We start from the raw sequence: 15,984 nt of genomic DNA on the forward strand, positions 1-15,984 counted from the left end.
ACAACAACAACCAGTGGCTGTGGTACGGACGTGGGCACGTACGTTCATGACCTCCAGAGGATGAATCGTCGTGTCTTTGGTGACTGTTCCTCTGTTTTGAGATTTCTGGTTTGCAGTCAGGTGCTGACAACCGTCAGTGATGTCATTCCTGTCAACCTCTACAAACATGGTGAACGATGATGGACGCATCGGAAAACATCAGGATTGTAGCATTGTCACCGAGAGCATGTTAGCGTGCTGATGTTAGCACTTTGCTCAGAGCAGACCTTCTTTGTTTTTTGTGCTGTTAAACTATTCTCTTGTAGGATAAGGAATGGGATTTAATCACTTACTACATTTTCTTTGGCAAAATAATGTACCAGCATGATAGAAGTAGAGCGCTGCAGGGATGAGGTTTTCTCCTCAGCCAAAGCAGAAGTGAGCAGGCTCACCAGGACGAAAAGCCAACGATTGCTGAAAGACTGAGACTTGTGAGTTCTGTTTGTTCACAAGATCTTTTTCACAAAAGGACAACCCTTAATATTTCTAAAGCATAAATGCAGACCGTTGAGGTGAAGAGCGAGCGGGGCGTAGGAACGATCTACAATACGGATGCATGACTTCAACGTCACCACAGCGAAGCTTTGTGCTTCTCGTCTGCAACAGCCTCTACTGTCTGTTAGCCGCTTGCTAGCAACTGCCTGAAACATACAAGCGTCTGCATTAACGATTATGGTGTTTACTGATGTATTTTAAGGTGTATAGCAAAATAACTTTACGCTCGTGTGAACAACAAAGCTTATTTCAGACATTTAACCAAGTATTCACCAAAGAAAGCAGAGAGGGGGAAGAGGGACCAGGACGTTCAGCAATGTGAACTTATTTGTGGGCTTTAGGACTCTTTGAACACTTATCAGTTGCAGGCCCAGTAAGCCTGACAAATGCCAAACTGGTTCAAGTAGTTGCTTGGTTTTCTCTTTTGTAGACTCCTTCGCAGGAAATGCTTTGCTATTATCTTCCTACACACACACACACACACACACACACACACACCACACACACACACACACACACACTCACTACAGACACAGGCAGGAGGCTTTGTGTTTGAGATGGAGGTGAAAGTTCAACGTCTGCCTTGTCATTTTCTCCCCTCTGGTCCTGCAGAGATTTAAAGGAGGTCGGTGACGGGGAGAAGCTCTCTGTTGTTTCCTGTTTTCTGATTAACAACCACATCCTCCTCCTTCACCTTCCCTCCTCCTCTCTTCCACCTCTCTTCTTTCTCTCCCTGGTCCTGCCTAGATAGACAGATAGAGGCGTAGTCAGGAGGATTTATAGAGAGGAAACAAAAACTCCAGCACGCTGGTTCCTCTACTCATGTTTTCAGTGCTTGTGTCTCTTGCAGGAGGAATGGGAGTAGCTCACTTAAGGTCCAGCAGTTGGGTGAAAGGTCGTTTGGAGGTTAGCTAAGTCTGATTGGAGATGCTAATGTATCCGTCCGTCTGTCTGGATTCGCGCTTGTCTTTGTCGTGTATACTTGAAATACTAAATCTAAATTTGTCGTGGGGTCACCTGTCAACCTCTGTGGGTGTGCCACATCCTGTGAGCAGGAGTAAACATGATGCAGCTATAAGATAGAACAGGCAGGAAGTGAGAAGAGAGCTCTGGACTTTGAAAGTAGAAGGATGAACCGCCCCACTGTGTGTGGTGAGAGCAGAACGTGCTCCAGAGAGGAGGACTTGGGCTGCAGAGAGAAACAATCCAACATCTCTGCTCTCTGAAAACTGTTGTCACGCATCAATCTGATGATGGTGTTTCTCTGTTCAGGAGGAAGAGGAGGAGATCAAGCTGGAGATCAACATGTTGAAGAGTTATTCCCACCACAGAAACATTGCTACTTATTATGGAGCCTTTATTAAGAAAGGTCCTGCAGGACAGGACCACCAACTCTGGGTTTGTTGCTCTGCCTTTTCTTCAGTAACTCTTGTGACGTGGAAACAGTCAGAAATGACTCATCTGACATGAACCGCCTCTGTTTTTAGTCTCTATCAACTCTCAAAGTGGGTTTTCATTTTGAAGGAGTCTTTCTAGGTCTTTAAGACCCCCCCCCCCCCCCCGTGTGTGTGTGTGTGTGTGTGTATGTGTGTGTGTGCGTGCGTGCGTGTGTGTGCGTGTGCTTGACATCCCTGGCTGTCCGTCTAGTTGGTGATGGAGTACTGTGGCGCCGGCTCTGTGACAGACTTGGTGAAGAAGACAAAGGGCAACTGTCTGAAAGAGGACTGGATCGCTTATATCTGCCGGGAGGTTCTCAGGGTGAGTTCAGCCATCCAACACGGGATTAGATGAGCACCTGGGACAGTGGTTATCAGGAAAATCAAGAATCAGTCATTGATCTGATTGTACTCTACAAATGTCTATGAATGAAAGTGCTGACAAAAGCATATTTTTCCCCAGGAAGTCTTTTGTTCAAGAAGTAATTATAATTCAGCAGCGGTCCACTCACACGAGGCAGTTAAACTTGTTGCAGTGATTATAATTCACCCTTTCTTAGACGCAGCCAAGTCATTGAGGAGCTTACCAGACAAATGATCAATCACACGGCAACTTCTCAAAGTCTCCAGACCTTCTTTGTGGTCCTCACGGCTGTCGTTCTTCTTCAGCGTCCTGGGCTGGTCGTACTCTGTGGCTGAGCACTTCTCTGTCTGTCCCCGGCTGGTTGCTGCTGCGTTCACTCGTACCTCTTAATTGCTTCAGGACACGCCTGACGCAACACAACCTGGCTGACATGAACGTCAGGTCAACTCTCCTCTCTCTCTTCACGCTCGACAATTGATGGTCATCATTTCATTCAGTTCGTTGAGGAGCTTTTTTTTGTTGTTGTTTTATTTGGGTTTTTAAATACAACTTTTCTAGCAAAATGTCAAGAGTTGCAAGTAAAATGTATTTATTCCATGAACTATCAGTTCATAGTGGGTTTTATCTCACTATAAAATGAAGAACTCCGTCCGCCTGAGTCCAGCTGCCTCCTCGCCGGTGGATGAATCCTCATGAAACGTCCCATGACCTCAGAGAACTGTCATCCACAGAGAGTGGCGTGGCCCGATAATCAACATTATTGATTCCTTTAGTAGTTTTATACTCAACAAGGCTTGGGCAGCCACTTGTGGTCCCACAAGCATGTAACATGGACGTGTCAGAAGCATGTAGGCCAACAACACGCGTGTTTCTACACAGGAACATAGAAGGAAGACCCTCATTGGTCCAGACTCACTTTTTCTTCAGGTCTCATTCCCTGACTCTCTGGTACACGTCACATCCTCAAGTACTGGTTCTGATGCAGTACTTGTACTGCTTTACTCATGTGTTGTGTTATAATTGTGTTTGGAGGCAACACAACATGTGAGCTCTTTTCCTCCAAAAGCATCAGTAGACTTTTGTAAAGGCCTCCAAGCCTCCAGAGTCAGGACTCTCCAGGTCCCCTGCTTCTTAGTCTGCTCCTGTAAACTGGTCTGAGGTCTGCAGCCTCACCACCAGCACACCACCACACTCTGCCTGCAGCGCTCATGCACCTGTCTCCAGGGACGGATGAGGTTGTTCTAACACAGCTACAACATTTCTCATTTGCTGCAGTTTTGCCTCGTGGCAACACTTGAAACATCAGAGCATCAAGTGTGTCTTGGCCAGTGGTCGATGAGGTCTGGGCTTTAGACTCTCACCTATTGATATTTGACATTTTTGCACACTCCCAAGGCTTTCGTCAACTTTTCTAACTGGACCGTCACACTATTAGAACCTGTCTGAAAATTCTGTAGAATGGACAATATACAAAGAGTCACCAGTGAGCGGTGAGGGGCCTGTTAGTGGTAGAACAGACACAGTCATTAGTGTGTGGAAGCAAACAAAAGGCCACATGAGCTGCTGCTCTTCTCCTTGTGAAAGAAGGACAATGTTGTTTTTAGTGTTGGAACTGCTGCATCAAAGAGGAGAAGCAAACTGACAGGGATCCTCTCTCTGTTCTGGGATCAGCAAACTGACAGGGATCCTCTCTCTGTTCTGGGATCAGGAAACTGACAGGGATCCTCTCTCTGTTCTGGGATCAGCAAACTGACAGGGATCCTCACTCTGTTCTGGGATCAGCAAACTGACTGGGATCCTCTCTCTTTTCTGCAGCAGCCCTCTCATGTTGTCCCACTGTGACTTTGAGGCAATAACACACTTATTTGTTTCATTTATGTACTTAAAGCTCTGCTTTGAGCACGCTTCTGTAAGATGTTATGGTTATCATCATGAGAGATCACAAGGTCCTGAGAAACACTGTGGGATAGTTGTGTGTTTGTGGCTCCACTAACAAACCTACAATTGCACTCATATCGAGCCGGTGGCAGACGATCTGACCTTGGAGCTATTTATAAGGACAAAGTGAATCTTAGATGACTTTTATCAGTCAGATACATGTGGGACAAAGGGCTCAGGGCTGTGTGTGTGTGCTGCTGTCAACCATGCTGTCTCCTCATTGTTTCAGCACCCAAGACACATGCACACACACAAACACACACACACGCAGCACAGCACGGTGAAGTCATTGTCTGAATTAAGACTCACTTCCTCTGTTTATTTAACCTCCTTTGAAGAAACGAGAGTATAAACTCTCTCACACACACGCACGCACACACACACTTGGCCACCGATTGGTAGCCTATGCTACGAGGCAACTCTGCCACAGAGTGTTTGGAATGATCCTGGAGGGAACAAGCTTACAATATTATTACTCTTTTACAGGAATGTTTGGGACTTCAAAAATCATCTGACTGTCTTCATGTGTGTGTGTGTGTGTGTGTGTGTGTGTGTGTGTGTGTGTGTGTGTGTGTGTGTGTGTGTGTGTTTGCCTTCCAGGGTCTTTCCCATCTTCACTCCCATCATGTGATTCACAGAGACATTAAGGGACAGAATGTTTTGCTCACAGAGAATGCTGAAGTCAAATTGGGTATGACACATTGACACAGGCACTCTGGTTTCTCAAGCACATGCACAGAGCTGTGGGCCAAGCTGCGCGCACACACACACACACACACACACACACACACACACACACACACACACACACACACACACAGAATCCAGACAGGCACCTCACTTGAGATTGGGGTCATTTTCAGAAATAAAGTTTTCATTCATTTTGTGTGTTTCAGTTGACTTTGGAGTCTCGGCTCAGCTGGACAAGACGATAGGTCGGAGGAACACCTTCATCGGTACCCCCTATTGGATGGCTCCCGAGGTCATTGCCTGTGACGAGAACCCTGAGGCCACATATGACTACCGGGTACTAAACCACAAGGACACAGACATGATCCAGGCCAACCTCCAGCTCGTTCCTGGTCACCTTTTTTTGTTTGTGATAGAAATGCACCTGGAAGTTGAGAGGAGGAGCTGATTATTTTTGGATGATGTTACATTTGCCAGGGAAATGAAAACTTCTTGATGTCACCAAGTACTAATCTACTACATAGACTGACACACACAGTCAGAGTAGATTTGACAGGTCAAGGCTGCACGGTTTGGAAATAAATTATTTGATTGGGATTCATTTGACCGATACTTCATGATGAGAGGAGATTTTAATTTTGCATCATTATGCTCATTTCCACTGAAAGGATAATGGCGTGGCTTTTGTGGGGATCTGGAGCAGAAAAGAAGGTCTCTATAGTAGAACATGATATGTGGGTAGGATGTCTCTGCAGCACCTTAATATCTAATTTAAAATGGCGTTTGACACACTTTAGCTAAAATTTCAGACAATTTTGTTTCTGCTATTTAAAAATGGCAGGAGGCCACATGGCAGTTTTGGTAGAGTTTCAGTTTGTTTAGAGTAATGAATTTGGAATAATTGACGTCCTCTGATGACGGGAATTAAGGCTCCATTCATGAGTCAGCCAACATCCTATTTGTAGCACATGGAAGCTTTTCTAAATGTTCTAATTCTACCAAATACAAATCAAACCGTTGGAAGACGAAGATGTGAGGAGCTCTGTCAAAGCAACGGGACAAACCATGTCAGAGAACTTTTGTGAAAACAGATTTCAGTGATTTGTGAAACTGTTGCCCTCAAGTATATTTGGCAGTTCACATTTCTCTGCCTTTATTTTTCTATCAGCATGAAACTGTGATCGATAAACTGGGCCACACTGCCCTCCTCTTGCTTTTTCAGTCCCTCCATCCTTTCCTTCTACGATCGTCTGTATCAGCCAGATCAGTGTTGCGCCGCTGATATCCTCCATGGTATCAAGAGTAAAGGAACCTTCGTACACTCACCATTTGCTTCTGATGCCTCTGCCCTGGTGACAGCCGAGGACCGGAGGCATTATGTTTTTAGGTTGCCCCTCTGTGCATCGCATTCTCTTTAATGTGAACACGTCAGGAAAGCCTTCAGGGAGCTCAGATCTGGCACAAACGTCCCACTCGAGGTGGCCACCCTTCACAGTGGAACACAACCACAATGCAGAACTTTTAGTTTCTGATGGGGTTTCCAGACAGGAGCTGTCACACAAGCGGTCGATGTTGCTTCTAAATAATTGAGCGGTTGATAAATGTCATTGTTCAGAAAAAGTTTTGTCATCTACAACCAGTGATGTTAGACAAACATTCTCAACGTGATGAGGTCATGACATGTTGCTCTTTCCAAATACTTCAAGAGAGGTGACTCCTGCTACTAACCAGCCTTGATTTAGAACTAACCGGCCTTGATTTAGAACTAACCGGCCTTGATTCAGAACTAACCGGCCTTGATTCAGAACTAACCGGCCTTGATTCAGAACTAACCGGCCTTTATTCAGAACTAACTGGCATTGATTCAGAACTAACCAGCCTTGATTTAGAACTAACCAGCCTTGATTTAGAACTAACCGGCCTTGATTCAGAACTAACCTGCCTTGATTCAGAACTAACCAGCCTTGATTTAGAACTAACCGGCATTGATTCAGAAATAACCGGCCTTGATTCAGAACTAACCGGCATTGATTCAGAACTAACCGGCCTTGATTCAGAACTAACCGGCCTTGATTTAGAACTAACCGGCCTTGATTCAGAACTAACCGGCATTGATTCAGAAATAACCGGCCTTGATTCAGAACTAACCGGCATTGATTCAGAAATAACCGGCCTTGATTCAGAACTAACCGGCATTGATTCAGAACTAACCGGCCTTGATTCAGAACTAACCGGCCTTGATTTAGAACTAACCAGCCTTGATTCAGAACTAACCGGCCTTGATTCAGAACTAACCGGCCTTGATTCAGAACTAACCGGCATTGATTCAGAACTAACCGGCCTTGATTTAGAACTAACTGGCCTTGATTCAGAACTAACCAGCCTTGATTTAGAACTAACCAGCCTTGATTTAGAACTAATCTGCCTTGATTCAGAACTAACCGGCCTTGATTCAGAACTAACCGGCATTGATTCAGAACTAACCGGCCTTGATTCAGAACTAACCGGCCTTGATTCAGAACTAACAGGTTCCAGATGGTGGCAGCTGCACCAGAGTCAGGCATGAATTCATGATGGACTGTCGCTAGTTTAGTTAGAGTGATGACAGCTCACTGCCACTCAGGCGGTCAGGAGAGAGTTTAACCATCTGAGTGTATTCAGGTTACTGCCTGTGCATATCACCGATTGGGGATCAGTACAGCAACACTGAGGGAGATTTTCTCATCAATATTTTTTAAGTGTAGAATTTGGTTTCCCTGTGATTTAAAAAAATTCAACATTTTATATGAAATATTTTCTATTCATCTGTAATGATTTGATTAATCAGAATTCAAATAAAGTTCCTTAAATAGCAAAAAGTCACTAGAAGGAAAGGCGCCCTGACGTTAGAGGAGTAAATCAGTGAAAGGCATCCACCGATCGGACCTGGTTCAGTTAGGGTTCTTGTCTGACGTAGCAAGAGAGACCCCTGGAGCACAACGGCCACCTCCACGCCATCTTGAATTCAAGGCGCAATGCAGATGTTTTGACACCCCGATGCATCTTCCTCACCTTCCTCACAGCATTAAATGGACAATGGCCACAGAGGTCACTGATGAGGGATATCTGCTCCTGTTAAATGCCAGCTCTTCAGTGAGAGGCCTTCAAACCTGGGGGGTGATGTGAAGACTGTGTGATGGCCTTTGTCCGTTCGATGCTCCACTGATTCTTTGGTTCATGTGGAAAAGCCTGCATGAAGTCTTTGAAACTACATGCTGTGTCCTAGTCAGCTGTTGACTCGGACACAGCATGAGACACCACGACCTGGATGACCGAGAATCTTCACCAACACATCACCTCTAAATCTCTCCTCCCATCGCCACTCACAGGGTTCATTTGCTGTTTGCTAAGACTAAAGAGGACACCCAGAATTCAGAGGAAATGAACCCAGCTCACTCTAAGCCTTGAGTGTGCACCAGTCTCACCCTTTTCCTGTCTGTCTCGTTGTCAGAGTGACCTCTGGTCCTTGGGCATCACTGCCCTAGAGATGGCCGAAGGAGCCCCTCGTAAGTTACTGGTACACCCGCACGAGCACTCACGCTGGTTGACTGTTTCTCCATCCTCGGTGTATCTGCACTGGTGCTTCACTTGACCTCTGACGCAGCCCTGCTGTCACTGTGTTTGCAGCTCTCTGTGAAATGCATCCAATGAGAGCTCTGTTTTTGATTCCACGGAACCCTGCACCCAAGCTTAAATCAAAGAAATGGTGAGCCTGCGCGCACACACACACACACACACACACACTACCGTAACTGTAATCATAACTAGTCTCCAGCCAAAACTAGTGATTTACGTCATGGGGACAATCTTTTGTCCTAAAAAAGAAGCTGATGTGCCACAATGTGAATGTGTAAACAGATTTATGTCCCCACAGCATGAGGACACACACACACACACACACACACACACACACACACACACTGCTGAATGCAGTCGGCCTTGTTTGAGTTTTCTCCCTTGAAAATAGATATCTTGAATTTTTGTCCCCACAAAACCCGAAAGCAAAAAGACATCCAGGAATCTTTCAAGCTAAAGAGGCTGGGATAGTTTTGGCCTTCAATGAAAGGAACTCGAGGTGAAGCCGACACTGCTTGGCCTCAAGAATCTGAGACTCTTCCATCTTTGATTTGAGTTACTTACAAAGAGGAACATCTGCTTACAACAAAGCCTTAGAAGACATCACGTGGTTAATTTGCGAGCAATTTTCTCAACTTTATACACTCAGTGATTAATTGATTTTTGAGATAATGGTGGACTAATCAGGTGAAATATTCATATATTATATTCACATCGAGCGTCTGATTGAGACAGCCTGTCCCTCCTCCTCCCTCCGTTCTTCTTTTCCATGTATAATAGATCAACTTGAACTGCCGGTGGAACTCATCCTGTCTTTCATTCACTATTCATGTCAGAAACACAAGTTAATAGGACAGCTTTTAATAGCTCCTCCAGTCTGGGATACGCGGTCCCCTGCAGGGCTTCACCTCCAGGCTTCCCTAGGACGCCCCGCCTCTCTAGTCTTGGGGGGTTTCTGTACGTTTCTGATATCACTTGATTAAACCCTCCGACATCCCACTCACTGCGGCAGGCGGGTCCTAGTTTGCGTACACCAGGTGAGTTGGTCAAGTTTGTGGCTGGCTTTCCTTCATCTCCTCAGGTTTATGTGTGGCTCTGGTTTACATCGTACTGCTCCCTCTCGAGGTGTGTGGGTGTTTTTGTTTTAGGTTTTGGTCTTCAGGTTCATCGTCATTCTTATTTATATGTTGTGTGTTTTTTGATTTTGTTTAAATCAGAGTAGCTGTATGCTGTTTGAAAAAGTATCATGAAGGACTTTTGCATGAATGCTTTCAATTTAAGCTGCAAATGAGGGGTTAAAAAAATGTGACTCGTACCACAGCGAGAGGACAAGACCAGAGTCACTCGTTTAAATCCTTAAATGAGAGAGCAGGACGGTGCTAATGATCAGACACCAGAACAGCAGTCCATGCGTTTCTACTCATTTTTACCTGGTAGATGTTTGTGTCTCTCTGTCTCCTGCGTGTGGCTGACAGGTCCAAGCGTTTCCTGTCCTTTGTGGATAGCTGTCTAGTGAAGAACCATCTGCTCCGGCCCACCACTGATGTCCTGCTGAGACACGCCTTCATCAGAGATTTAGCTAACGAAAGACAAGTTCGCATCATGCTCAAAGACCACCTGGACAGAACCAGGAAGAAGAGAGAGAAGGGTGAGGACATGTTTGATCACAGAAGGAGAGGTAAATACTCCTTTGATGGTATGAGCAGCGCCAGGGGAAAAGTAGAGAAAAGGACTGGCAGGTACCAGTGGAGCTGGGAACCGGGAAAAAAGGATTTTCTCTGGGATTTCATGACTTTGTACTCAGACGTTATGGCAGAAGAACAAAATATCTGACCAACTGATTTACATCCACTTTAAGACTTAAGGTAGCCTAGCAACACAACACACACAGTATTACATACAGACACACACACACAACATGTACCACTAAGATCCTTGGTGGCTGGAACCACAAACATTCCAGTTTAAACAAACGTGATTTCTGGAATTGTTTGAGACGCGGTTCCACACGGGAGGATCGAGAATGCCCTCCCCAGGTTGTATTGTTGTGGCGCTGTGTGGTGTCAGCAGATCGACCGGCTGCGCTCCGGGCTCGGCAGCCGTCTTTCTCAGGCTGTCACATTCATTTTCACTGATTGATGGCCTGCAGTTTAAAGGAGTGTTCACAGTGTACTCAACAATCAGCGCTGCTAATATTGGACAATATTGTAACTTGATTCATTTCGCCAATAAACCGAATCAGTCCTTCATTTCTGACGAGCCCCACGGCCACAACAGACAGAGTCTTTTTCCTCTGTTATCTTTCACACTTCACTGGTCTGAGTAACCAGGTACCGGTGCTGCCAGCTCTCATTTCTCATCCTGTTTTGGGGGAGAAGGAAAAAAAAAAATTATGAAAAACACTTCATATGTTACCTAATGTTTGAAAAAATTGAATTATTAAATCCAGTCAAACTACCGAGATAACGCTGTTGGGAATCAGATGACTCAGTCTGCCCCATGGTGGCGCTGTGTTCTGAGCATGCTCTGTTGGTCATGTGGTGTCATGATGCTTGTTTGGTACAATGGCAACCAGCTGGAAGGTGGAATACTGCCGCCTAAGTGAATACGTTGATCCTTCCCCACTCAGGCATACGGGGACGACCGTAGACCAGATCAGTGGAACCTGTAGACGGGGATTTTATCTTTACAGCAGCAGTGAGGGACAAAATGAAGGTTGACAGTGAAAAAGCATTGAGGAAGCTCATGGCGCCCTCTATTTCCTGCTCGACAGTCAGGACATAGAGGAGGAGGAGGAGAGACAAATAAAACAAGACGGACAAGGAATGTGGGGAGTGAGGAAGGCAAAGAAACTTTCAGAGAATATTTCATTCTACATATTAGCTTGGATTTGTTGCATGCGCTCAATATGTGATGGTGGCGTATGGCGTCAGACGGTGAGCAAGAGTTGAGGGCGGGCAGGAGAAGCGAGTTATGACCACTCCTGTCTTTTGTCCTCACAGCTTGATCATCTAGTAGAAAACATTTTCTTGTCCATGAAGTTTATTCATCCTCATTTGGGAGAGACAGAAGTGGCAGGGGATGAGAGAGAAAGAGAGAGAGAGAGAGTGAGAGAAGCTGAGGGGGAAGGAAGTAGGAAACAGAATGGCCATCTGGTTCTAATCTTCTGTTAGCTTATAAAAACACACTAATGACTGGTAGACTGTGTGTGTGTGTGTGTGTGTGTGTGTGTGTGTGTGTGTGTGTGTGTGTGTGTGTGTGTGTGTAAGACCTTTTTGTGTATATGTGCCTCTCTGCCCCCCCACAGCAATGAAATCCTGGTTGTGTTTGAGCGTGTGGGAAAAAAGTAACTGTTACAAAAAAATGCGGAAATGATGCAAAAAGGATGTGTCATTTTCAATGTACCCAAGAGTGTAGTTTAGACAAAGATTGTCTATGTTTGAGAGGATGAATCACTCCCCCCAAAAAGTGTCCCGAAACGAGGCTTTAACCTCCCTCCCTCACCCTTGACAGAGAGAGTGAAAACTTTCACCGATGACATCACCAGAGCAGAGATTTCCTCTGTCCTCTGCACATGTAGACATCATAGTATGTGCTACTCTCGTGGACACGTGTGGCGTGTCGGCTCATGTTGTCCTGAGATAACTTTACACTCGGCTGAATGTGCTGTTATGCTAAGCTGGGCCCGTCTTCCTGGCCTGTGGTGCTGTGCTTCCTGCAGCGGTGCTGGAGAAGTTGCAACCACGGATCACGTGACGCACGGAGACCCAGAAAAATATGAACATCATCTGTAAACGAGGTTCATTTGTCGTATTTTGACGCGAGAGTTTTCTGCATCGGCCGTGAGCGAGCAGTTGGCGGACCTCAGGCAGATGAAGAAGCTGTCAGAGCACACATGTTGGCGGCCCGGAGGAGCTCTGTGTGTGAGGCTGGTTCACAGGCTCCGGATTAAGCCGATTCCACAGTGCTGCTCTGACGACACGGTAGAACAACTTGTCCCATATGTCCTTCAATAAGCGAGACTCATTTACTGTCTTGTTGCCCAAGATTGCCCACACTATACTTTTGTGTGGCTTTGATAATAACAAAATTGCTACTGGCAGGAGACGATGCAGGAACAAGACAGCAGGCATGGAGGAATTTTTAATGAATGAGTGGCTGGTTAGACTCAGACGACAGAGAGCACTACCGCATCATAAAATAGTCCACTTCAGTGTATGTGCATCAAAAGTATTCACCCCAAGCACCACCCGTGACCAAACCTCAGCTCTGTCCAACACTGCAGGCATACTTTTAACAACAGATCAACTGCTGGGTTGAGGCTCAGGCATGCAGCTGTGGTTAGCTCCCAGAGCTCCGAGAAGTGGGGCGCTGAGCAAATGTTGTGCATCTGCCGTGTTGGTCGTCTGCTCTCATGTGTTTGCGTGTTTGTTTACTCTCTAATGTCACTATCTCATTACTGAAATATACAATCATAGTTGCAGTACAATTAATGTTAGCCCAGGATCCCGCGAAACACGATACTGATAATGAGTGGGTTGGTTAGGCGTCCGTACAGATACGACTGGCTGTGTCTGCGTGCTGGTATGTGTCCTGGTGGCTGCACTAGCACCTCCTCTGGTCGTTGTGGTGGCTTTTTGGATGGGAGGGGGACTTGGGGGAGTGGCGCGGTTCTCTCAAATGCCACGTCCCTCTGGTGAAACTCCTCCCATCAGGTGAAATGATGCGGCAGGCAAGTCTGGCGTGTGGCGGATGAAGGTTAAGTCTCAAAGATATATGTTTACGAATTTATTCTCCCGATATTCCAGTTTTCTCGTAAAATTACTTCCTTATTCTGGCAGTCTCAGAAAGTATTTTTGGGGAACATTCTTAACTTGCAGGAGAAGAAATGCTCAAGTTGATGATTCCATAAATGTGAGCGTGAACGTGACGCGTCTCTGCCTGTGTCTCCCAGAGGGTCCAGAGTACGAGTACAGTGGCAGTGAAGAGGAAGAGGAGGAGGTCACAGAGGAGGAAGGAGAACCCAGGTAAACAGTCACACTGGTTACTGTGCATCCTGTCATGCAGTAGAAATATCTGAGGAGTTCAAGAGACACGTGTGAGGTGGAGAACAATCCATCTCATCACGGAGAAGATAAATAAATAAATAATCAAACCACAGCAACAAGGAGTCCCCTGGACACAGGTGAGTGTTTCTGGTAAACATGCAGGAAATCCTGCAGTCGCTCGATTCTCACCACTGTTGGTAACTGGGAAATGCTCTCCACGCTCAGCGTGTAGCCACTGGGTTACTACAGGACGCTCGCGCGCGTGTCTGTGTGTGAGCGCACCTTGATGATGAATCAACATCGATTTTATGTTCCTCTGTTGAAGTTGACATGTTGTTAACTCTCTCTCTCTCTCTCTCTCTCTCTCTCTCTCTCTCTCTCTCTCTCCCCCCCCCCCCCAGCTCGATAGTAAATGTTCCGGGTGAATGGACGTTGAGGCGCGAGTTTCTACGATTGCAGACGGAGGATCGTGACGGGGGCCGTGAGGGAGGCCACGGAGGAGGCGGGGCTCAACAAAGACAGCAGGTAAGTTTGTTGAAGTTCCTCGTGTCAGTCGTACTTGTTGAATGTATTTGAAAGCCATTGCACCGTTTCAGTTAAAACACATACAATTTGGAGTCATTAGTGTTTCCTTTGTGGTACCTGCAGACTCGTCTGGGCTTTAGGATGACGAAGTAGCACAGCTGGAACACGGTTGATACTCGTTCTGAGTTCCCGTTTGTTTCTTTTACCTGAGGAACTATGAGAGGTTCATGTGAGAGAGGGAGTGAAACTAAATTACGAATCTAATTTCAGGTTGAAAAGGAAGCTTATAATTGTGGGGTAGTTGCTTCATATCAGGGAAGGAGCAGCAGGAGATTCCACCCCGGTTCAAAGCCCAAGCAAACTCATTTTCAAGATTGGAATTAAGGGTTAAGGGACACACGTAGAATAAAACTAAGATCAAAGACGTCATAGATGGAGAAGTCAGATTCTCATTTGCATAGTTTTATGATAAATGGTTCTGTCTTTTCTGGCAAAGAAGATATTACGATGAACAAAACTAAGACGAGGCACATCCAAAGTGAAAGCTGTGCTCTATTCATGCATGTCAGCACGTCACGGCTGAAAGCTCCAGGATCCCAGAACTCCGACTTCAACCTGTCCCAGGGTTTGAAGTGAACTGATATGAAAAACGGTGACCTGAGCTTGTAACACATCAAACCCCTGCTTCTGCAAATGCAACGATAAAACAGTGAGTGGATGTGACTGTCGGCCCTTCGGTGACAGCGTCGTCATTCAGTTTTCACACCAGTGGCAGCAGCACAGCGGACGTGATGCAGCGGTTACTTCACTGCTAGCAGGAATTCAGACCTCTGAGGTCTGAACTCACGAGAGATTGCAGATGAACTTTTATAACTCGAGGCTTTCCTCCATCACCACACGGACCACCGCTGTGATGAATCGGCCACTCCACAGTCCAGCCAGATACAAGCTTGGTTTATTGCGGTGTTGTGGTGCCAGTAGAACAGCGCCACATGCCTGATTACTGCTTTGACTTGTCTCCAGGCGTTGCAGCAGTTTGCAGAGCAGGAACGATACAAGCAGCAGTTACTGGCTGACAGGCAGAAGAGGATCCAACAACAACAGGAGCAACGGCAGAAGTTAGAGGATGTGAGAACTTTTGATCCCACGCGTCAAATCTGTCCAGGAAGAGTGTGTATTATTACCTCAGGAGGCTCAGCATTGAGAGGGTGTGCTGAGAACGACCTTTTGGTTTTCGCTTCACTCTCTGTGTCCGTGTTTTAGTACACAGGCGATTATTACGTTCGTATATAAACATTGAAGGAAACTGCAGTGGTTGATCTCGCTACTTCGCTGTTTCCAGCAACAGAGGAGGCAGCTGACAGACTGTGCCTTCCAGTGGGCGGAGCTTCAAGAGATATTGCTTGGGGAGGAGTCTGATCTCCATGACAACAGAATCCTGCTGGACGAGCGAAATCGCCTCGGCGACAGGAGACAGGTAAAGATGAAGGTGTAGTTTGTGCTTGTGTTATCCCATCGCTGAGCCAACCCTTGGTAGCCCGCTGCATAAGCAGGTGAAAGGCCCCGCGCCACAGAACCAGGATCAGCACCTGGAGTGGATTTTGAAAAATACACCACATCCAATCATGATGCATGATGTCATCGGGCGGAAGGCTGCAACTCTGCATGATGAAGAAACAGAATGAGCTGCTGTCACACTTGTGTGGCGTGGTAAACGTGGCCGCTGTTGCTGCCACCTTCACGGCTCGGGAATCTTGCAGGCTGCATTTTGGCCGGAGTGCTCGTGAATGTCTGGCCACCCGGAAGAGTGTTGATCAAAATGAAGCTTGCAGCT

The 15,984-nt window shown here is 46.3% G+C and overlaps 1 protein-coding gene across 8 annotated transcripts in view; it reads left to right on the forward strand.

Annotated features, from left to right (window-relative positions):
* The window catches only part of LOC147250680 (mitogen-activated protein kinase kinase kinase kinase 4), a 68,303-nt gene that overhangs the window by 19,143 nt on the left and 33,176 nt on the right, over positions 1-15,984 (forward strand). For 6 of the 8 annotated variants that reach the window (XR_015119101.1, XM_086222836.1, XM_086222834.1 and 3 more), the window contains 11 exons: positions 1,807-1,932; positions 2,182-2,292; positions 4,873-4,963; positions 5,169-5,299; positions 8,453-8,507; positions 8,629-8,707; positions 10,053-10,225; positions 13,532-13,604; positions 14,027-14,150; positions 15,174-15,278; positions 15,493-15,627. Coding sequence is in view for 7 of the 8 variants with exons in the window: in XM_086222836.1 (XP_086078962.1) it covers positions 1,807-1,932; positions 2,182-2,292; positions 4,873-4,963; positions 5,169-5,299; positions 8,453-8,507; positions 8,629-8,707; positions 10,053-10,225; positions 13,532-13,604; positions 14,027-14,150; positions 15,174-15,278; positions 15,493-15,627 (1,203 nt within the window). In the remaining variant the exon portion in view is untranslated. The remainder of the gene's footprint in view (positions 1-1,806; positions 1,933-2,181; positions 2,293-4,872; positions 4,964-5,168; positions 5,300-8,452; positions 8,508-8,628; positions 8,708-10,052; positions 10,226-13,531; positions 13,605-14,026; positions 14,151-15,173; positions 15,279-15,492; positions 15,628-15,984) is intronic. The other 2 variants (XM_086222840.1, XM_086222835.1) reach the window with 1 other exon arrangement.

This window comes from Aulostomus chinensis, chromosome 13 (genome assembly GCF_037954235.1).
Source record: "Aulostomus chinensis isolate RoL2024-O1b breed Wild chromosome 13, RoL_Achi_v1.0, whole genome shotgun sequence".
In the NCBI taxonomy this organism is placed as follows: domain Eukaryota; kingdom Metazoa; phylum Chordata; class Actinopteri; order Syngnathiformes; family Aulostomidae; genus Aulostomus; species Aulostomus chinensis.